The sequence below is a fragment of the Ursus arctos genome, unplaced genomic scaffold, assembly GCF_023065955.2.
Source record: "Ursus arctos isolate Adak ecotype North America unplaced genomic scaffold, UrsArc2.0 scaffold_17, whole genome shotgun sequence".
Taxonomy (NCBI): Eukaryota; Metazoa; Chordata; class Mammalia; order Carnivora; family Ursidae; genus Ursus; species Ursus arctos.
Genome location: NW_026622841.1, coordinates 50,647,737 through 50,672,247, shown reverse-complemented (window position 1 = coordinate 50,672,247; position 24,511 = coordinate 50,647,737). Strand labels below are relative to the sequence as shown.

At 36.1% G+C, this 24,511-nt stretch overlaps 1 protein-coding gene across 5 annotated transcripts in view; it reads left to right on the top strand.

The window, feature by feature from the left end:
- MYOM1 (myomesin 1) overlaps nt 1-24,511 on the top strand; it is a 155,147-nt gene that overhangs the window by 36,714 nt on the left and 93,922 nt on the right. For all 5 annotated transcript variants that reach the window (XM_026496035.3, XM_057313258.1, XM_057313257.1 and 2 more), the window contains 3 exons: nt 12,517-12,657; nt 16,390-16,765; nt 17,458-17,615. In XM_026496035.3, the coding sequence (XP_026351820.2) occupies nt 12,517-12,657; nt 16,390-16,765; nt 17,458-17,615 (675 nt within the window). The remainder of the gene's footprint in view (nt 1-12,516; nt 12,658-16,389; nt 16,766-17,457; nt 17,616-24,511) is intronic.

Below are 24,511 nucleotides of genomic sequence, written 5' to 3'. Positions count from 1 at the left end.
TTTTTTTTTAAGATTTTATTTATTATTTATTTGAGAGAGAGAGTGTACAAGCAGGGGGAGGGAGAGGGAGAAGCAGACTCCCCACTAAGCAGGGAGCACCAACACAGGGCTTGATCCCAGGGCCCTGAGATCGGGACCTGAGCTGAAGGCAGACGCTTAACCAACTGGGCCATTCAGGCGCCCCTCTCTTATCTTCTCAGAGTTTTATAATTTTAGCTTTTACGTATAGAAATTTGATCCATTTTTAATTAAAGTATCTGTGTGATATTGAGTGAAGTTCTAAATTCATCCTTTCACATATGGATATACAATTGTTCCAGCATCATTTGTTGAAAAGACTTTCTTTTCCCCTTTAATTCCTTAGCACCTTTATCAAAAATTAATTGATCATAAATAGAAAGGTTTGTTTCTCTCAATTCTGTTGCACTGATCTATATGCCTGTCCTTACACCAGTATCACATGGGTTTAATTACTGTTGCTTAGAAAAAGTTTTGAAATTGGTGAATATGTCTTCAAACTTAGTCCCTCTTTTACAAAAAATCTTTTGCCTATGTGTTCCTTCATTTTTCTATAGAAGTTTTAAGATCACCTTGTCAATTTCTACAAAGAAAAATATCTGCTGGGATTTTGATAAGAATCATTTTGAAACTGCAGAACAATTTTGAAAAATGTGCCATTTTAACAGTGTCAAGTCTTTCAGTCCATGAACATGGAATGTTTATTTATTCAGATCTTTTTTCACCATTATCATAATAATGTTTTGTCATTTTTCAAATACAAGTTTTATAATTCTTTGTCAAAGTTATTCCTAAATATTTTCTATTTTTGGCACTATTGTGAATGTAGTTGTCTTAATTGTATTTTTGCATGTATGTTGTTAGTACATAGAAATATAATTAATTTTTGTGTTTTGATTTTGTATCCTGTAACCTTCCTGAACTAATTTATTAGTACTAGCATTTTTGTGTGTATTTTTATTTCTTAGGATTTTCTACCTATAGGATTCTATCATCAACAACTAAACACAGACTTCTTCCTTTCAGTTTTTGTTTGTTTTTTTTTAACTGCCCTGGCTGGAAACTCTGATATAATGTTGGATAGAAGTACAAGAGCAAATATCATACCCTTATTCCCAATCTCAGGAGGAAAGCATTTATTTTTTTCACTCTTAAATCTGATACTAGCTATGGATTTTTCATAGATTTTTCATAGATTTTATCGCATTGAGGAAGTTCCCTTCTATTCCTGTTTTACTGAGAGTTTTTAACATGAAGGAGTGCTGAATTTTGTCAAATACTATTATCTATTGAGATGATAGTGTGGTTTTTTCTTTATTCTATTAATATGGCATATTACACTTACTGATTTTCAAATGGTAAATCGACCTTGCTTTCCTGGTATATAAATTCCACTTAGTTTTATATTTTATATTTTGCTGGATTCAGTTTGCTAATATTGTGTGAAGAATTTCTGCATCTATGTTCATGGGGGATATTGGTCTGTATTTTTCTTTTATTATAATGTCTTTGTTTGGCTTTGATATCAGGTGATACTGGCCTTACAGAATAAGTTGGGAAGTGTTTCCCTTTCTGTTTTGGAAGAAATTAGGAAGCAATTGGTATTATTTTTTCTTTAAATGTTTGATGGAATGCATCAGTGAAGCCATTAGTGCAAAGATTTTAAATTACTAATTCAACTTTTTAATTTATTATTGGTCTGTCCAGAGTTTTAATTTCTTCTCAAGCTAGTTTTGGTAACTTGAGTCTTTGAAGGAATTTTTCTATTTCACCTAAGTGATTGAATTTCTTGATATAAATGCATCTACCATATGTACTTGTGAGCCACGTAATTTCTTTAGGGTTGGTAGTGATGTTTCCTCTTTCATTTTTGACTTTGGTAATTTGTGTCTTCTTTCATTTTTCATGGTTAGTCTAATGAAAGGTTTGTCAATTTTCTTGATCTTTTCAGTGAACCAACTTTTGTTTCATGGATTTTATTTGTTGTTCTTTTTTTCTATTTCACTGATTTCTTCTCTAATCTTTATTATATCTCCCTTCTCTTTGCTTCATGTTTAATTTAATCTTTTTTCTAACTTCTAACAGTGCTTAAGTTATTAATTTGAGACCTTTCTTCTTTTCTAAGATAGACATTTAAATCTATAAACTTTCCTCTAGCCACTGCTTTGCTGTATCCCATATATTTTGATATGTTGTGTTTTTTGTTGTTTTCATGTAGTTCATTACATCCTCTTAATCCATCGTGATTTGTTTTCTCACCAGTGAGTTATTTAGAAGTATGTTGTTAGTTTCCTGATACTTGAGGATTTTCTAAATTCCTTTCTGCTATATATTCTTATTTAGCTCTTCTGCTGTCAGATAATACATTTTGTATGATTTAAATCCATTTAAATTGATTGAGATTGTTTTGTGAGGTAGCATATGAACTGTCCTGGAGAATGTTGAAAAGAATATGTACTTTGTTGCCATTAGGAAAGGTATTCTAGAAAGATCTGTTAGGTCGAATTGATTGATAGTGTTATTTAAGACACCTACATCCTTGCTGATTTTTGTCTAATTCTATCAGTTATTGGGACTAGAGTATTGAAGTTTCCAGTCATTTTCAATTTTCTGCTTTTTCTTTCAATTATGTCACTTTTTGCTTCACATATTTTAGGACTCTGTGAGTAGGTGTTGTAATTGTCATGCTTTTCTGAGGAATTGACCCTCTTACCATTATGAAATGTTTCTCTCTGTCCCTAGTAATATTTTGGTTTAAAGTGTATTTTTTTTTATATTAGTATAGCCACTCTGGCTCCTTATGGTTATCATTTGCATGGTATATCTTTTTCATTCTTGTCCTTTACACATGTGTGTCTTTGAATTTTTTTTGTTTTTGTTTTTTGTTTTTTTTTTTTTAAGATTTTATTTATTCGACAGAGATAGAGACAGCCAGCGAGAGAGGGAACACAAGCAGGGGGAGTGGGAGAGGAAGAAGCAGGCTCATAGCAGAAGAGCCTGATGTGGGGCTCGATCCCATAACGCCGGGATCATGCCCTGAGCCGAAGGCAGACACTTAACCGCTGTGCCACCCAGCCGCCCCTTGAATTTTTTTTTAAGCTATGATTTTTAAGTAATCTCTACAACCAAGGTAGGGCTTAAACTCATAATCCCAAGATCAAGAGTCACATGCTTCACCAACTAAGCCAGCCAGGTACCCCTATGTGTCTTTGAATTTATGGTGTGGCTTTCTTAGCAGCATACAATTTGATTTTTAAAAATCCATTCTGACAATCTCTGCTGTTCCTTGGAGTTTTTAGTCTCTTCACATTTAATAAAATTACCAAGATGGCTGGACTTATATTTGGTACTTTTGTGAGTTTTTTGGTATATCTCATATCCTTTGTTAATTTGTTCCTCCTTTATTGCCCTGTTTTGTGTTAAATAGGTATTTTAATGTACCGTTTAATTTCTTCGTTTCTTACCTATATTTTTTGTTTTCTTTTTAAAGAGATTGCTTTAGGAATTACAATACACATATTAACTTATCTCATTCTACTCCTCATTTATACTAATTTATTACTGGTAGAAATAGAAACTGTGTTCCAATATAGCTTCATTTCCTCCCCTGCCTTTTGTACTATTGTCATATATATTACAATTATATATATATATATTATAAACCCAATAATGCACTGTGTTAACTATAGTTTTATGCAATCATATATCTTTCAAAGAATTTAAGAGTCTAGAAATATACATATTAAATATATATAAATGTATATATATTTAAGAGACTTGACTATATATATATATATATATTTAAGAGAGTAGAAATATATATTTACCCAATTATTTACTTTGTGGTGCTCTTCATTTTTTTGTGGATTCAGATTACTGTCTGAATTTCCTGTTATTTCCTTTAAACTTGAGGGATTTGCTTTAGCAATTCTTGTAAGGCAGGTCTAACCTAGTAATTTTCTCTCAGTTTTTGTCTGGGAATGTCTTTACTTCGCCTTCCGTTTTGAGTGATAGTTTTATTGGATACCAAATTTTTTATTGAATGCTACATTAGTTTCAGGTGTACAACATAGTGATTCAACAAGTCTATACATTATGTCCTGCTCACCACAAGTGTAGCTACCATTTGTTACCACATGACAGTGTTACAGCACCATTAATTATATTCCCTATGCTATAACTTTCATTTCCATGACTTATTCATCCATAATGGGAAGACTGTATCTTCCACTCCCCTTGACCCATTTTGCCCATCCTCCCACCCCCCTTGCCTCCGGCAGCCATCAGATTGTTCTTTATGTTTATAGGTCTATTTCTTCTTTTTGTTTGTTTGTTTTGTTTTTTAGATTGCACATAAAGTGAAATCAAATGGTATTTGTCTTTGTCTGACTTATTTCACTTAGTATAATGTCTTCTTGGTGTATCCATGTTGTAATGGCAAGATCTTATCCTTTTTTATCACTGAGTAATATTCCATTATATATGTTTATATATATATAAAGGAATATAATATATATATCATACACATATATAATATATATATATAGTGGAATGGAATATATATATGACATGTTTTTTATCCATTCATCTATCAGTGGACACTTGGGTTGCTTCCATATCTTGGCTATTGTAAATAATACTCCAGTAAACATAGGGGTGCATATATCTTTTTGAATTAGTGTTTTCATTTTATTAGGGTTAAATACCCAAAAGTGGAATTACTAGGTCATATGATATTTCTATTTTTAATTTTTCAAGGTGTCTCCATACTGTTTTCCACAGTGGCTGTACCAGCTTACATTCCTATCAATAATGTACAAAGATTCTTTTTTTCTACATCCTCATCAGTACTTGTTATTTCTTGTCTTTTTGATTCTAGCCATTCTGACAGGTATAAGGCAATAATCTCATTGTAGTTTTGATTTGCACTTCCCTGACGATTAATGATGTTGAGTATCTTTTCATGTGTTTTTTGGCCATCTGTATGCTTATTTGGAAAAATGTCTATTCAAGTCCTCTGCCCATTTTTTAATCAGATTTTTTTATGTTGAGTTTTGTAAGTTCTTTACATATTTTAGATATTAACCCCTTATCAGATATATTACTTGCAAATATCTTCTCCCATTCAATAGGTTGCCTTTTTGTTCTGTTGATGGTTTCCTTTACAATGCAAAAGCTTTTTATTTTGGTATAGTCCCAGTAGTTTATTTTTGCTTTTGTTTTTCTGGATATAGAATTTTCTACTAAATTTTTTTCAGAACTTAAATATGTCATATCAGTGCCTTCTGGGATGTATTGTTTCTGACGAAAAGTCAACCATTAATATATTTTTCTCTTGTATGTGATTAACCATTTTACTCTTCCTACTTCCAAGATTTCTCTCTGGCTTCATCTAGGTGTGTATCTCTTTGTGTGTATCTTACTTGGGTTTGTTGAGCATCTTGGATCCATAGAGTAATAGTTTTCATCAAATTTGGGGAACGTTAGGCCATTATTTCTTTGAATATATTTTCCTACTCTTTATCCTCTTTTCAATATTACTGTTATTCATAAGTTGGTATGTTTAATATTATCCCACATATCTCTGAAGGTTTTTAAAGTTTTCTTCATTCCTTTATCTTTCTGTTTTTATTTTTCTATTTTTATTTTTAAAGATATTTATTTATTTATTTAGCTATCTATCTATCTGTCTATCTATCAGAGAGAGAGCACAAGCAGAGGGTGTGGCAGGCAAAGGGAGAAGCAGGCTCCCTGCTGAGCAAGGAGCCCAGTGTGGGACTTGATCCCAGGACCCTGGGATCATGACCTGAGCTGAAGGCAGATGCTTAACTGACTGAACCACCCAGGCGTCCCATCTTTTTGTTTTTTAGATTGGATAATTTTTATCTTCAAGTTCACTGATTCTTTATTCTTCTATCTAAAATCTGTTGTTGAGTCCCTTTAATAATTTTTTCATTTAAGTTATTATACTTTCAAATTCCACAATGTTCATTTGATCCCATTTGAGAATTTCTTTCTTTCTTTTTTTTTTTTTTAAAGATTTATTTATTTAGGGGCACCTGGGTGGCTCAGTTGGTAAAGCATCTGCCTTTGGCTCAGATCATGATACCAGAGTCCTGGGATCGAGTGCCATGTCAGGCTTCTCCCTCTCCCTCTGCCGGCTCCCCCTGCTTGTGCTCTCTCTGTCTCTCAAATAAATAAATTAATTAAATCTTTTTTAAAAAATATTTATTTATTTGAGAGAGAGAGCATGGGTGGGGGAGGGTCAGAGGAAAAGAATCTCAGGCAGACTCACTGCTGAGTGCAAAGCCCAACGTGGGGCTCAATCTCATAACCCTGAGATCATGACCTGAGCAACTGAGCCACACAGGTGCCCCCCTATTTTGTAATTTCTATGTCTTTTTGACATTCTCTCTTTTTTTGAGTCATTGTCATAATATTTTAATTCTTTAAACATGGTTTCCTTTATTAGTCTTTGAACATATTTATAATTGCTGCTTTGAAGTCTGTTAAATCCAACATCAGGGTGCACCCAGAGACAGTTTTTATTTAATGCTTTTTTTCTATTGGTGTGGATTACATTTTCCTGTTTCTTGGCATGTTCCATAACTTTTGTTATTGTTAAAGTTGTGCATGTTAGATAATATATAGTAGCAATTCTGGATTCTGAATTTTCCCTTAAATGTGCGGTCATTGTGTTTTGGTTTTAATAACTTGTCTAAATGCATTTATAGAATCTGTTTACTGTGTGTGTGTAAACTGCATGTAAACTGTGTGACTGCTGATGTCTCTACTCAATTTGTTTTTTAAATTATTGTTCTCATTTTTAAGCCTGAATTCATAAGGATCACTTTGTGTTTGCATAGATTAATGACCAGTCAATGAATGGTGAGATATTGTACTCAAACAAAAGCTTTCACTCTCTGGCAGTAAATCTGTATGTACGTTAGGGAGGACATTTAAAGTTCAGATAAGTTTTAAATATATACATTCTGGCTTTGCTTACCTCTAGACTCTCTTGTCTGTCCTCTGTACATGAATACAGGATTAGTCAGCCAATGATGTATGGAAAACTTGAGTCCTCTCCAATTTTTCCTATGCAGGCACTGGGAGAACTTTTGAAGGCTTCCCCTGGTGGTCTTGTTTCCCAGATCTTCCTATTAAATTGCTGGCTGATCTGCCAGTCTGCTGCTTTTCCCAACTGTGGTTGGAACCTGAGGCTAACTGAATTGCTGGTCTTCCCTGGTTTGTTTACCACTTAGATTGCTAGTGTTTCTCACAGCGCTGCTGGATGTGGGATTTTCAAACGTTCCGCTCCAAATCAAGTCAGCCCCCTCTGGCAGTGAACATTCTGATTGTCGTGCCTTTTTCTGCTTTGATAGAAATACCTTATAAACTGAGCGGGGGTCGGGGAAGGGGAGGGGAGAAGGCTAGGCAGAGTGCCACATAGACTTCCATTGTTCATACCTAAAGTTCAGTGGGTTTTTTATGAATAACTTCTTCTCGATGTAGTGTATGCCTTTGGTTGATTTCCAGAGTCCTGAATGGGTTGGTTTTGACACTTGTATCCTGTTTTATCATTGCTTTTTGGGGAGAGTAACTGCTGAAGTACTCACTCCATCATACTAGAAGTCCCACCTCTACATTAATCATTTTTAATAACTCCTTAGCAGATGCCGGTGTGAAGCCAAGGTTGAGAATCACTGGGCTAGGGTGTGATGACAGGAGGATGAATGATTTCACTTTATTCAGTAAACATTTATTGAACACCATTGGGCACTGGACACAGTGCAGATACAAAGACAACTGAAACTCTCCGTCTCTCTAAGTAGTCGTAGGCAGTGAGATAGATAGAGAAAGCAATGATGCACTATAGCCTGAGCATATAGGGATGGGTGATGCTGGGTTTGGGAGCAGTATCGGCAAAAGACAATGCCTACAGCCCATCAATTTTCTGAAACATGCCAATAGGTTATCACATTTTCAGAAAGTGATATAGCCAATAAGCAGATCCCTACTTAATGTAAGTATGAATAAAGTTGCTCATCCTGGTAAACTAGGACAATTTCCCCCAAGTTATGCAATGATTACAAGTATAATTTTAGGGAACTAGCATTTTATTTCATGTAAAATTTAATGAGTTTCTTAATGCTATATTTTCAATTGATCTGTGATGATTTCATAACCTGTGAATAAATTCAGGAATAACAAATCACCATGGGAGTCGTTACAGGCAGTGTGATACGCTATTACGGTCTCCAAAGTGGGGTGTCCAGAAAGGCAAACTGTGGAAATATAGGAAGAAATATTGGCACTACTATCTTTTTTTAAATCAAATTTGGTCTCTATTTTTTTTTTAAGATTTTATTTATTTATTTGACTGAGAGAGGGACAGCCAATGAGAGGGGGAACACAAGCAGGGAGAGTGGGAGAGGAAGAAGCAGGCTCCCAGTGGAAGAGCCCGATGCGGGGCTCGATCCCATCACGCCCTGAGCCGAAGGAGATGCTTAACGACTGAGCTACCCAGGCGCCCCTCAAATTTGGTCTTTAAAATGTTTCTATTGACTGAATGTTTCATAAAGTGTGACTATTTATATAGCAGTATATGCATAGAGCATATAAATAAACAAACATATATAGGTGGCATGCCCACAATATATTTGGATTAGGAGTACTCAGTCACAAAAGTCAGAGACCACTGGTATAGTGGTAAGAACACTGACCTACATGGGTGCTAGTCCCTACTTCAGCTACAGCTTGCTGTGTGAATACGGGCAAGTTACAAAGGCACGCTTATGTCTTCCGACTCTATAAAATGAAGAGCTTGTTATAAATATCCTTGAGCTGTCTTCCAGTTCTGGGATTTTATAAGTGGTTTTGTTCTTTATTTTCCTGTCAAGTATAATTATGAAGTTGAAAGAACAGAAGGTTACCTTTTGTTGTTGTTGTTCAGTTTTTGAATTGGATGAAGGTGTAAGTCTGTTTCTGAGTTCCTGGAATATTTCCAGAGAATATTGGCTGCATCCCTTCTCTGTGGTGCTGCTGGTTGTAGATGTGATGGTGCCATACACACCATGACATTTCTTTAGGTTCTGTTAAATTTAGGCAAAAATTTAGGCAGAGGGCATACCCCAGTTAGTAGCAGAGTGCAAAAATTAGTACTTAGACACAGTGACAGATGTGCAAGTGCATGAATGCACACATAAATCAATCCTTAACTATTGCTTAATTTCATTGCCTTCATAAACTGAAATCAGAAAGCTTCAGGAAAACTTCAACATTTAAGCTCAGTACATAAAGAACATTAATTGTAGTTTTAATAGTTAAAAGACCCAAAAAGATCCATGCATATCAAGTTCAGTGTCTACTCAGAAACTGACTTATAAAATGGAGGATTATTTTCAAAATTTAGATATAACTAAAAACCCAAGAGGTTAGCAAAACCTTATTTCATCCTTTTAAAAATTTTATTTAAATTCAAGTTAGTTGACATATTAGTTTCAGGGGTAGAATTTAGTGATTCATCAGTCGCGTATAACACCCAGTGCTCATTCCATCAAGTGTCCTCCTTAATGCCCATCACCCAGTTACTCCATCTTCCCCACCCACCTCCCCTCCAGCAACACTCAGTTTGTTTCCTAGAGTTAAGAGTTTTTTATGATTTGTCTCCCTCTCTGTTTTTATCTTATTTTATTTTTTCTTCCCTTCCCCTATGTTTATCTGCTTTGTTTCTTAAATTCCACAGATGCATGAAATCACATGGTGTATGTCTTTCTCTGACTGACGTATTTCGCTTATTTCACCCTTTGATATAAATTCAAAAAAATTTAAATTTTACATATTCTTCTTAAAACATTCTCCTCTAAAAACAATATTCAACTTTAGAATTCGATAGAGTATGATGTTAGATTTCAGTGTTCATGGATCATAACAAAATAGACAATTGATGGCTTTTTCTTCAAATAATTAGTTACACTGATTATTATATAGTTCCTTAAAATTTATGTTTCTCTAATTTAGTTTTGTTTGCTATCTTCAATAAGTGAGTTATTGCTCAGTAGTCTGTTGGTATGGTATTTTAACCTCTAATTCCTTATATGCTTTTTTTTTTTTAAGGTTTATTTATTTACTTGAGAGAGAGAGAGAGAGCACAAGTGGGAGAAGCAGAGGGGAAGGGAGAGAATCCCAAGCCGACTCTGTGCTGAGCACGCACAGAGCTCAGAGCTCAGAGCTCAACCCAGGCCTGATCTCACAACCGTGAGATCAGGATCTGAGCCTAACCCAAGAGTTGGCTGCTTAACCAACTGCACCACCCGGGTGCCCTGCATTTTTTTTTTTTGTTGTTAGTATTCAAAAGCTTGAAGAAACTGTAAAGAGCATAGCAAAGATTTTTTTTCTAAATACTTTGGATTTTCTAAATAATACTATATAATATAAAACATCATAATGGTTTTTGTGAAGTTTTTTGTTCCAAATAACATATGAAATGGAAACTGATGATAGTGCTATGAATCAGTTTACCGTAAAGCTCAATATTAAAAACAGCCGCTGTGATTTACCTGTGAGGATGGAATAATCACCTTCTGGCACATTCTATGTAATAGTGCATCATTTTAAAGATTCATCTTAAAGGGAAAATGACAGAAAAAAGGAACAACAACACAACAAAAAGAATGACAAATCGTAGCTGTTTCAATGTAAATAAATGTTGAAAATATGAGCTCATGAGAATGACTATAGATCCTAGAATGAAAGTAGAGAAAAAAGAGCAAAAACAGAAAAGTGAGAGCAAAACGAAAAAAAAAATGTGAATATTCTATAAATAGAAAAAAAGGAAACTCTTAAACTCCAAAATTAATTGTATTTTGCATGGTAGTGAATTAAAGAGGGGAAGAAAAATACCACTTTAACCTTAGACCTGTATTAGCACAGCCTGTACTTTGTAATCTGCTGGGGTTATAGACTGCAGTCGTTTTGCTGCTACCTGGAACAGGCAGCCAGGAACAAATTTCAGTCAGCCTTCCAACTGGTAACCAATCCTCAAGCTTGAATTCAAGGTTCTAACCTTTAGTTTTAATGCTGACCATAGACTAGGACCTAGATATTCACCCTAAGGAAGGAGCTAGTTAGTGGGAGAGGAAGAAGTTGACCACTCTCTTCTGGGGATCAAAGGCAGTAGCCCACCCTATACCCCCAGGCCCAGAGCCACTGCACACCCCGTGCTTTCTAGAAGCCCTACAGTTCTGTGCTACTTGTTTAGCAGAGGACAGATTTACTTGCATTATTACGTGTTCCTTTTGCACTATGTTTATGTTTGGCCTGTCTTCTGCTTTTGATGTAGGTCATCTCTTTGCTTTTCCGAATGCTTCTTCAAGATTGAGAAATGGTCAGGTTTGATGGTTTGGAAGTTTTCTCTGTTACAGCTGGGCAGCTTGCTCTTCCCATGCCACATCACATCCATGCTTCACTTTCTTCCCAAATTTTCTCTAGACAAGGGGACTTCTTGGTACTGTTTTATTTTGGAATCATTTCAAATTGCAAGAATAGTACAGAGTTCTGGTAGAGTTCCCTATTGTGAACATCTTTCATTACAGTGTAGACCAGGGGCTTTTAACACGAGTCCATGGATTGATTTGAGAGAGTCCACGAGCTCCTGAAATTTATGCTCACTTGTATATATTTGAATGACAATGCATTTCATTTCATTCGAGAACTACGCAGATTAAGATTGATTGTACTTCTGGTTTTATCAATCCTTTTCTCTAGGTTCAATCTCTGCTCTCATGTTTCCTGCCATGCTAATACATTTTTTTGCTGTTGTTTATTTAGAACACTGTCTACCTCCAAATGCACATTTGCACAATGTGCATGGGTGGATTTTTTTTGTACAACAGAACTGACCAAGGGGTTCTTTATCACGCCCCTGTAACTCTCTGAATTACTCAACACTATGTGTTCACACAAAATATATTAACTCTTGTTGGATGAACTCAGTGTTTCGTCTAAGAGAGGAGCCTGTCTACACTACATAAAAGCCTCAGAGTTGAACCTAGGAGTCCTGCATCAAAATGATTTGGTGGGGAAGGGAGAAGGGCCTCCTATCCAGAACATTTTATACTTTATCAATCCTCTGAAAAGATTTGGATAAAAACATTTTTATAGCTTTCCTAAATTTTGAACATTAACTTAACAGCAAAGGATATTTGGAACTATTACAAAAACACTGCTGTTTTCCCTTGAAACTTTCGGAGGGGCGATGGGCAGGCGATGGACAAAGGTATGAAATTACCATAGACCTATTTTTTTCTTGTGTCTATATAGAGTGCATTATATGAGGTCTTTCTCATCCACTTTAGCTCTAAAGATAAAGATAATATAACATTAGAAACCTAGGATTCTGTGAAATCTCCCCCAAGTTAAAACTTCCCGGTAGAAGCCCTTTTTAATATTTTCAATGCAGTTTTTGGTTATTACCTAATATTAGGGGTTTTGTTTCAGACTTACAGATTCCAGTCTGATGTTAGAAGATTATTCGTCCAAGTTGAGCCCCCAAGCAAAGAGAGCCAAGAAGAGCCTTCTCTCCGGGGAAGAGAAGGAAAATCTACCGAGTGACTATGTCGTGCCCATTTTCTCAGGACGGTAAGTATGCATTCTCTTCCTGGCTTTACATATTAGAAAGTGAAGAGTAAATGTTATCAGGTAATGAATAATAATTGCAGCTGACATTTACTGAGTGCTTAAGTATGTACTGATTGAGAAAGGTCTGAGGAACCTTGGAACTCTGCACTGAGGGAGATATGTTCATTGTGAAAATCTGCCATCACCTAGGATGGCTACATGACAAAAGAGAATGATCAGGAACTTGGTTCTAGTTATGTAACTGACTGAAATTAGAGGGAGAGCATTGGATGCTAGTGATTGGACAATATATATAGTCACTAGAGTAGAAAGGAAAGTTCAAAACCATAAAATATTGGATAACTAAAAAAAAATCAGATGTTATATTTAAGCAGGGGGAAACCATTGTGGTTGCTAGTGTGGTTTTAATTATTATTCATTAGGAAGATAAAAATCTTAGATAACATAGACTAATTAAAAGAATGGCATCATAATTTGAATGCCTGCCTATTTGCCTTGATTTGTTTAATGTAAAAAAGATTACTGGTTATCTTGAGGCAAACTTCAAACAAAATAATCATGAAATTACAAGTTGTGTTAATGCCAAATTTTTGTATTTATAAGGTAAACGTGTGTGTGTTCTTTTTTTAAAAAATATAAGCTTTTTTTGATTGATTATAATATCTAGAGGAATCTTGAAACCTGTTTGAGACACCAAATTAAGATTTAATGGGAACCTTCAGAGGCTTCCCTGTTTATTTTCCTTTGAACGGAGAACTACCCACAGAGCTAAGGTGATACTCAAAATGAGGGCATCCTGTCAGGGCAAATGCCATCAGGAAATTCAGGAGACAATGACGTGGTTGTCATTGTTGGTGACCTACTTCTGTTTCCCTGTGTTTTTCTTCCCATTCTTCTCTGATAGTTCCTTTTGAAATTGTTTCAGAAGCTAATGTCATAACTGCTCTGATTCCAGTTAGGAAGGTAAGGGGATAAATGATACGCTGCTTTTAGCTTTTTCTTTGATATCTTTGATATCTCTGATTTTTTAAGTGAACTTTCCATTGAAATATGCACATATTGCTAAGTATGCTTACCCAGGCTTAGTCTCTTCACAGCTAGTTTAATATACACTGACATTCTTCATAGGAGATGGCTAGGCTGGAGGAGTAAAATATTTTATTTTCTGCTTTGTTCCCACTCTGTTTTTAAAAAAATATTTAAAAAGCACATTAACTTAGCATTAACTTACATGGCATACCTTTCCATCTCTCTACCACATGAAATGAGGCTTCTCACTTTCAGTGACTTCTTTCTTCTAAATGAAACCATTTTGTCTCCTCAAGGCCAGTCTCAAGAAATGATCGTTTACAAAACAAACTGTAATAAAATAAAATGCAAAGAAAAATTTATCTTCTTGGTTTTATTTCTAGTTCTCCTTTTCTCCTTTTTTAAAATGGATCCAGCTCCTATATTCTACTACTGTGTTGAAAGTAACACTTCATAATGGTGTTGACAGTATTAACAATCTAAGAAGGAGATGGGGGGATAAATGAACCTTTGTTGAGTACCACTTGTTTTTTGAGAATCTAACTAGATGCTTTATATAAACTATCTTGCTAAGTTCTCAATACAGCCCTAGAGATGTATTAGTATACCAATTTATGGACAAGGAAGTTAAGGTTCAGTGACTTGCTGAAAGTTACATGGCTGGCAGTGGAAGAGCTGAGTCAGCTGAGGATTGGCCAATGCAACCTACACTGCACCCTGTGATTATAGTATGTTTCTGGGAAACACTGTTTCTTCTGGATGGCACTTGAAAATTTCACTTCTTGTACTCAGATAAATTAAGTTAATTTTGTGTCACCAACAAGTTTTTGAGTTGAGATAGAGTATTGAGGAGGTGTGAAATTCATCTTAAATTTATAGCAGTATAGTTTTGTCAACATGGTAGCATCATATTCTTGCTTTTGTACCCAGATTATAGCAGTGTTATCACCGACATACACTTATATTTACTTAAAGAAAAATATTCCTGCTATCCTGGGTCAAAATATTTTTTAAGTGTATTTCAGGTCTCATGTCAAATAATTACAGTCTTCCTGAGGTTTATCTTATTTGCCATGAAAAAGGTAAGACCAGGACTTCATTCTGCCCTCTAGAGCTATGTCACCTTAGGGGCAATGTGAGCTTAAACTTAAAGTTCTCTTATTTAAGAATTGTCTCAACTCAGGGGAAGACTAGCATAGATTTTATTCAAAATCTATTATTATATATATCGAATCATATTTCAAAGATCATTTCAAATCTATTATATATTTACCTCTATATGGAATTCCAAGCAGATTCTCATGACGATTTGTCTTGTATTCACTTATTAATTCATTCACTTCCTATCTCATTAAAAAGAAATTAGAGATAATTATTTCAGGACACTCAACTGAAAATCTTCCATCTTCCTTTTTCTAAAAATTATAGCGGATATATTACTCACTTTCTTGGTAAAGACTACCTTATTAATATTTGGAGAGATAGAGATAAGGAAAAAGAAATTAAACTTTACTAAGTTTAATGAGAAACGAAATGGACTAATCTTGTCTACCAGATGTTTTAGTAGAATTCCATGAGAAATTTCAGACTTGGGCAAATATTGAGCCCTGTTTTTCAGCAAACTACACAGATTCTGGTACCAGAAATTTATAAACATAATGGCAATATTTACTTAATTTTGGAAGTAATTATTCTTATTAGAAAATCAAAGGGAAAGTTCAACCTTCAGAGGTCTAAGGAGACTCAATTTCAAGAATATCTTCAATATAATCATTATACTTCCTCATTGTTGGGCTTGACCACAAAGGAATTGAAGGAGGTTAAAAATAATCTACATTTTTAACAACATTAATAAATAATAGCACAATTTCTATCATAAACTACTACATTAGGCACAGCACTTTTGGATGTTACCACTCACTTGCCATCATCATTAATTATGAATAAAAATAAGTCACTTTGATAAACATCACCACTTCAAATGCAATTTTGGTCATTTTTTTTCTTATCAGGGCTATGTGCAAGCACAAATAAAGATTGTTGTTAAATATGTTTACACACACGCACACACACACACATGCATGCACAAATAACCTTTAAAAACCTCAGTAGGCATAAGGATCTCATGTAAATTTAGAAATTATTTATATGTGCAACCGCTCTGGGCAGTGCATTATATCAGCTGAGTTATAGAATCCAGATCAAGCACATAGTCCCATACTGGGATCACAGGCACACAAACGATATCTCATTTTACAATATCATCCTTTCTGGAAGGAAAGTCATAACTTAATCTTTTATTACAGACTAAATCCTGCTTAAATACCCTAAAGAAACCAATGAAGTGACCTTAAGCAAGTTATCTAATTTCTCTGAGCCTTGTTACCATATGTCTAAAATAGAAACGATAGAGTTTACCTCATAGGGTTATTGTAGGCATAAAATGAGATAATGTATGTAAAGAAGCACTTGGCAACACCGTGGCCATAGTAGGTATTATTATCGTTGTTACCATTATGGGTTAAGGTAATGATCACTTCTCTATGTGAAGAGTTAGCTCCTGATTTACCAGGTTTTTCTTTGTCAGGTTTCTTTAGGCACGGTACACAATGTCTGAGTTCTGATACTTTGAACTTAGTAAAAATTAGGCAATCCTATCATAGCCATCCACAGTATCCATGTTTTGCTCTTATTATATTTTAGCCAAGTGCATGTCAGTGGAATTACAGATACGGAAGAAGAAAGAATTAAAGAAGCTGCTGCTTACATAGCCCAGAGGAATCTTCTTGCTAGTGAAGAAGGAATCACGGCATCCAAACAGTCCGCTGTATCCAAACAGTCCGCTGTATCCAAACAGTCCACTGTATCCAAACAGTCTGCTGTATCCAAACAATCTGCTGTATCCAAACAATCTGCTGTATCCAAACAATCTGCTGTATCCAAACAGTCCTCAGCATCCAAACAGTCCTCAGTATCCAAACAGTCTACATCCACTCTTCACCAGGAGGAAGCTTTTGAGAAGAAGTCAAGGAAAGTAGCAATTCGAGAGAAGGCAGAACGCCTGTCGCTGACAAAAACAGTAAGAAAAGCCAATTTAATGTAATTTATAAATGCAGAGATGCATGTAACATTATGTGTGTGTGTACGTATAGATTTATTTGTTCTGAATGAAGAAATACATAGCCTTATGGGGAACAAAACTAAAGAAAACAACATCAAAATGTATATGGGTCAAAGAAAGACAGACTTAGTAGTTTTAAACTCCATGAAATTTTAGGTTCTACAGAAATTATGGTTCTACAGAACCTTAAGAAATCCACCTTAGGGGAAAGTAAAATATGTTGCTGAGGCATAGAATGTTAAAAATTAAATGTATCTTTTTAAAAGGGGAAAAGACAGGTGCCTGGGTGGCACAGCTGGTCAAGTATCTGACTCTTGATTTCAGCTCAGGTCATGAACTCAGGGTCCTGGGATTGAGCCCTGTGAGGAGCCCTGAGTGGAGCCCAAGGTGGGTTTCCATGCTCAGCGCAGAGTCTGCTTGTTCCTCTCCTTCCCCTTCTGTTGTTCCCCCTCCCCTTGCTTAAATAAATAAATAAATAAATAAATAAATAAATAAATAAAATCTTTTTAAAAAATGGGGAAAAAGAGAAGGCCTTTGGCCTAAAAACAAAAGTAAGCCTCCAAGTGGAAAAATGATAATTTGGGTTTTTATTTGTTATTTTAGTAGCACAGGTTACTTTGATTTCATAATATTTTGATTTTTTTTTATAGTTAGAAGAAACCGAGGCATTTCATAGAAAGTTGAATGAAGATCATCTTCTCCATGCTCCTGAATTTGTCATTAAACCTCGTTCCCACACTGTTTGGGAGAAAGAAAATGTAAAATTACATTGCTCTGTATCCGGCTGGCCAGAACCTCGTGTCACATGGTATGTTATCTACATGAAAATTACTCATAGAATCTATTACACAAAACTAATTTTATATCTAGTGAAGATATTCAGCATTGTGAATATGCAAGAGTCAATGAAAGTACCTATAAGTTTGTATAGATTTTTTATATAGTGAGGAAAGGATACCAGGATGAATATATTATAAATGAGAAGAAAGAACAGTCTTGTGTACATTATGATATATTATGATACTTCATAATCCTGTTATAAAAGGGGTCTTTATCTTACACAGTATTAAAATGTAGTAAACGTACTTACATACAAAGAAAATATATGGCCATAACTGCTATGGGACATAACATTTAAATAAAAATTTGCTCCCATGCAGTATAGGTATTATTTTGTGACCAGAAGCAATACTCTTTTAAAAAAAAGTTAAAACCCAGAGGTCTTCATCTCTGCTCCTCAAGTGAGCTGAGGTCTCAACATGCTCTCTAAAGCCAAATAAAAGAGGGAACTGGATGAAAGATATTCCTTAGTACAGGGTCTTAAGAATTTTCTTTCCATAAAAAATAAAAATTAAAATTAAAAATTAAAAAAAAAAAGAATTTTCTTTCCATAAAGAATAAGCACCCATTTTCTCTTTCCATTGTATATCGTATTAAAATTGTCAATGACTTCATGATCCCTAAACTCCAAACTTTCCTGTTATATGTCATGAATACCTGCCACAGACAGCAGAAGTATGAATATGGTGGAGCCAACCTCAAAAGATGTTTTCTAATTCCCTGAAACGGGTATTTTGCATGCTGTTTCCTTATCCTCAGGAGTGGTGGTAAATGCACCCTATGTTGCAATATAAATGCTACATGGAATGTCATTGCCACTGGCAGAGGGCCTGATTCCTTCTTTCTTGTCCATTATCTCTGTTGGTTAGACACCTGGCTAGGACCAACATGTCTTTGACAAGGGACATGTTTTAATGAAGATGAAGTTTAAAAAAAATCAATTTACAAGCTTTAAAGTATAAGGGTATACTATATGAAGCTAGGAATCAGTCAATCTTGGCCCCACCTTTCTCTGTGACTATGGAGTTGCATACTTTGGCCCATTAAAGGGATATTTCCTCTTAAGAAACTGATAACTTCCCACCTCATAAAAAAAACTCCAAACTTTCCAATTGAAATGTGTGAAGAACAACAAATTTCTAGCTCTAAGAAATATTATTTGGTCATTAAGAAATTCCTCTTCCCTTATGAATTAAAATGCACTACTGATAAATGAATAATTGGAGTCCTTAATCAAGTAGATATATTTATTGCAAATATTCTTTTTTCCCCCTGCTTTTTAAAAATTAGAGTTAAAGACGATTTTCAAAAGGATACAAAGGAACTTCTGGGAGATAGATACTAATCTCTTAAGCATTTTTTTTTAAATTAAATACATACCTGCTAAAATACAATACAACCATGCCATGTACCACTGATGGTGTTACTGAGCCAGAGTGATGTGTTTTCACGAAGGCAGAGCTCAAATTCTGTCAGATATTAAACTCCTGTGTCATGTTTTGTTGGCTGGAAAAGGAGTGATTTAAAAACAAGCAAAAAATCTAAAAACTCCCCACAAAAATATGAGATGACTAAATTGTCAACTCTTTGAATTCTAGTTAAATTGGAAAATAGAAGTACTGTCAATTTTCGGTTATTCTCACTAATGGAGCTGAGAAGTAGTATGATTGGCTCCCCAACTCTTTCACATCTGGCTTTGAAATATTTTTTTTCTTAACAGTGAACTATATCCCAGGGGCTCGTTTTAAACAAAAATGGAGATACAGACACAATATTTGACTCAGGAACGATTGGGAAGCTGTTCGTTTACTGGAACAAGTCTTCTCAAGTTCCTAAACATCCTTTAGTGCTTGGAGGAGACAACTCCATTCTTTATAAAATTCTCCCCATAGGGATAGATCAGAGCATTTCACAGAAAATCCTGTTGCCTTGCAAGCCAAGTGGAAAGTAAATATGAAAACAAAAGAACCAGTGGACCACTAAGAAAATAGTGAACTGTACTTCAGAGAGCAAGATTTGCCCCTGGATAAGGCTTAAATTTAGACAGTCAGCTAGCAGGTAACTGAAAATTAGCTATGGCAGTAAACAAGGTCAGATCCAGGTTTTGTGGGGCACGAAGCTCATACAATTTGGGGGCACTCTTTACAAAAAAGAATGTTAATAATAGAAATTAGTCAGTGAGCCTTGAGGAGACCCATGCTGGTGAGAGATGCTGAAACTCTGTTGGCCTCCAGGTAAACCCACCCCTGGGCGTAAACCTCTGTATGGACTTCGTGTACCTTCCTGGGTATGCTGCCTTTTAAAAAATAATCATTAAACGAAGCTCTGATTTACTTCATAACACTGGCACAGAGTACCCTGTCTTCAATAAGCATGCGTCCCCTCAATGAGCAGGGGACCCACAATCCAAGCACAAACCAAGGTTGTTGGTGATTCCTCTGCTGGCATTGATGTCTTTTTGTTACTCAACTGTAGCTTTCTGGGCCTCACACCAAGTACAAGTATGAAAGAAATAATTGGGGATGACCTTCCTGAATAGAAGGAGGTAAATCATGGGAACGGGTTTGTGACGATGCTTTCTGCAGTCATGCTGCCTTGTCATGCTGCCTTGTAGCTGTTAGGTCCTTAGCCATGTTTTTCAAGGGCATGTGTGCCTGGGGCCTGGCTCCCTTAGAGCCCTTTCCAAAGAGGGTTAAGTTCCAAGTTTCCACTAAGCACCCTCGGGACATGGAAGTTCCTGAGGTCTAACAAATGATATGAACACGCAGCAGCTGCTCTTTGGCCAGTCCCATGTACTGACCAAGTCTGTCTAAATGGATAGAGGTTACCCAGAAATCACTAAATGACAGGAGCACATATCACTCATCAGGGCCAGGTGCAGAGACGCCAAGGGACACCGTCCAATTCCCAAGTCACTTTAAGAGCAGAAAGAAACCCGTTTAGGCGTTGGGTCCAGGAGAAAAGTTAGTTGCAAGGATGCTTCTGCACAACCCCAGTGAAGCTGGCCATCCTGAAGGAGGGCTTTGTCAACACAAAAGAAGACGTATATATGTGGTGAAAAATGCCAAAGTTGTTTTACTTAATTTACTAGGCTATGTTTATGTGATAACTTGTATAATAGGCTATATATTGGTTTAAAAGAAGAGGAAGAGGAGAAAAATTTATGTTTGTATTTGTTTTACTTGCATAAAGAAACTCTGGAAGGATTCGTCAGAACCCAAGGAGAACAGTTAGCTGTGGGAATGACTGGATGGAAGACAGACACATCTGAAGGAGACTGTTCCCTGTGTACCTTTTATACTTTCTGGTTCTTGGACCATATAAGTGTATTGCCTTTTCAGATTTGTTAAAGTATATGAAATAGGGGAGAAGAGGAAAGTTCTCTTTTAGGAAAGGAAGGAATTGAGTTAATTTTATACTTTTTAAAAAAAGAACCAGATTTAATTGGATTTCCAGTGCAAAGTCTAGATCAATTTTGTCAATGAAAATCTGGATTGTAATCTGTGGGGAGATTCACGCAAACTCACTGGAGCAATGTGTTGGTATTAGTGAGTAGCAATTCATTCATTTACTCACTCAACACCCATGTTTTTGGATCTATCTGTGAATACTAGGCTGGATCATCAAGCAGGACACTTAAAATACTTGTTCGGAATTCTTCACGTTGCTCCTAAAGTTACTGTCAAATAGACACTTAAAGAAATTTGTCATTCGGCATGATAATAGTTCAAAACCTCAGAATAAAATAGTATGAGAAATGTATTTCAGGAAGAGTCTGGAGATTTGGAAAAGTCTTATTCTGTTTTTGCAAATTATGAGAATTTATAAATTCCATAATAGAATCATCCATTGAATTTGTTTACAAGATTAGAGTTATTCACGATGTTATTCAAATTTAGCAATTACTACCGTATTATCGTGGGAAAACAACTACATTTAAAAGAGTTTAAAATTAACATTATTTATAATTTATAATCACTTCCCAACATAAGGGTTTGGAGTTTTATTTTAGATTTTTCTTATTTATTTAAGCCCAAAATCTAACCTAATGTGGTAGACCTCTCTTAGCCAACTGGTCTTTAAAGTGGGTAATAGCTATTTATTAAAAATACAAAGTTGGATTCTAAATAGTAATCACAGTTTATGGTGAGACTCAACAGGTTAAAGATCATTTTGGCATGCATTATTCGTTGAGAGAAAAAATCAGAATGAACCTTTTTGCCTGATCATGCTGTATATACTGCCAAAGAGCTTTCACTATAATCCCTTGTTATCGAGTCAGCCCAAGATCCAGACATTTATTTGGGGAAATGAAGTCTGTGTTTTACACACATAAAGAAAGAATATTATTCTACAAATACTTACAGTATAATGAAAGCTCATTAACTAATAAGTAGTTCATAAACTCTACATGAGAATGATAAGGAAAATGGTGTACATGTGAACATTCACAAGAATTTCAGAAGCCTTGGGGCACCTGGGTGGTGCAGTTGGTTAAGCCTCCAACTCTTGGATTTGGCTCAGGTCATGATCTCAGGGTCACAATCACAGGGTCCTGAGATTGAGCCCACGTAGTCATAGGGCTCCCTACTCAGCAAGGAGTCTACTTTCCCTCTCTTTCTCTCTCCCTCTTCTCCTCCCTCCATTCATGCACACTCTCTGTCTTTCTGAAATAAATAAATAAATCTTAAAAAAAAAAAAACGAATTTCAGAAGCCTTTTGACAAATAATCCCAGAGTGTAGGTTACTCTCCAAAATTAGCCTCTGACGGGCCTGTTTGGAATTTCACTTTCCAGAAATAACAAGCTCTGAAGACTATACAGAGCAGGCCAAAAATCCTTTCCTTCCCTGACTTCATCCTGGAAGATGGACAATCTCAAAGTGACCCCAAACCTGAATGACTAGGTGAAGTTCTCGGAGAAGAGAAGAGAGTTGCTTCCTAACTCAATCCTTGTCTGCTGCTTTACACAGGCTTTTCTTACACTGACATCTGGAGTTCCATAGAAAAGACTAGAAGATCCTCAAAGTGTTGTGTGTCATGTGCGTGTAAATTTTAAACCGACTTCTTGGGCCAGGTGGTCACATTAGAAAAGTCATGGGTATTTAGCTGAGGAAAGGATTAAGGTGCTAAGTGGGGTAGGACTGGAAAGCAAGGAAGATGAAGCAACCACTGGGAGCTACCAGATACTGTTTTAACTCAGAGTTTATGGAGATATGAACAACATTTTCGGTCAGAAGCCAAATCGAGTGTCACTAAATTGGTTGCTCAAGTACCACTTGCCATAGCCTTCAGTGTCATATTTCTCTCCTTATGCTAAAAAGAACCACCACAAACACCCCAGCTCATGCACAAACCTGAGCAAGAGGGAGCTTTTGAGTCAAGTGTGAAATTACTGAGACCAATTTCTTCTGAAGAACATGCTGATTAACTTGTCCTACCCTGTCATTCATCAAAACAAGGAATGTTTGAAATTAGGAGCGGCTAGCAGATTTCTTTTTCTAGGCCGTCTCTGCTCGAAAAGCCCTGTCTGCCTGGAGCTCTGTGGTGAGACAGCCAGACGAGGACGCTTCGGGGCTGGCAGGGAACAGCGAGCGCTTCTGCCGTGGGTGGGGTAGAAGGTTGTGCCTCCCCACCTGCCACATAGCTGTGATTCCTGAGCTAGTGTGACCCCTCTCATTTCACATCTGAGGGAACCGAGACACAAAGAGCCTCGCTTGGCTCTCTTGGCATGTACTTATTTTAAACTATCCATATCATGAAGTACGTGTTTGTCACAACTCTGTTCCTTCGGCCAAACATTATGAAGCCACAACTAATCTATTGTTACACAATAATTCTGTTCAAGCCAATTTAACAAACACTGAGTGCCTAATATTTGCCCATGACTCATCCTTCCTTGAGAGTGGGAATAAAAGTAAATATGGATCAGACACAACCCCTGTCACCAAGGCAATGACAGCTTAAAGGAAGAGATACACACCACCATAATCTGGTGAATTTTCTATCTTGCAGCTTGAACCAAGTAACACTGGTGTAGAGAGGCAGGAACAATTAATATCATGTGGGATTTCAGGGAGGAGTTTATTGAAGAAAGGGCATTTGATCTGAACCTCAAAGGATGAGCTGGAATTTTGCTAGGTATAGAAGGAGAAGGGGCGCCTGGGTGGCACAGCGGTTGAGCGTCTGCCTTCGGCTCAGGGCGTGATCCCAGCGTTATGGGATCGAGCCCCACATCAGGCTCCTCCGCTATGAGCCTGCTTTTTCCTCTCCCACTCCCCCTGCTTGTGTTCCCTCTCTCGCTGGCTGTCTCTATGTCTGTTGAATAAATAAAATCTTTAAAAAAAAAAAAAAGAAGGAGAAGGACACATTTTTAAAAGAATAGAACATGAATATGTTTTAGGGACAAAGGGTCTGTTTGTGTGTTTGTGTAAGCTAGGGAGAGAAAGGAACTGACTGAAGATTATTTCCTTTCTTTCTCTCCATTTCTACCGCTTTCCCTGCTCCCAAACCTCTTTATAACCATTTCCAGAAGTCTGAAGAAATAAAATGCAGCTAAACAGAGAATATTTAGGAAATATTGACTATTGAGTCAGGTGTGAAATTACTCATCATATGTTGTCACAAGCTGGGTGCTTGGGTTCAAGTATCAGCTCTGCTATCTTGCTATCTAGCTGTGTGAACTGAGGCAAGTTATTTAACCTCTTCATGCCTTGGTTTCTTCATCTGAAAAATGATGTTAAAAATAGTGCTCTCTCAGGCAGTTGTTAAGAATTGAATTTTCTTCTTCTTTTTTTTAAGATTCTATTTATTTATTTGACAGAGAGAGAGTGAGAGAGAGCACAAGTAGGGGGGAGGGACAGAGG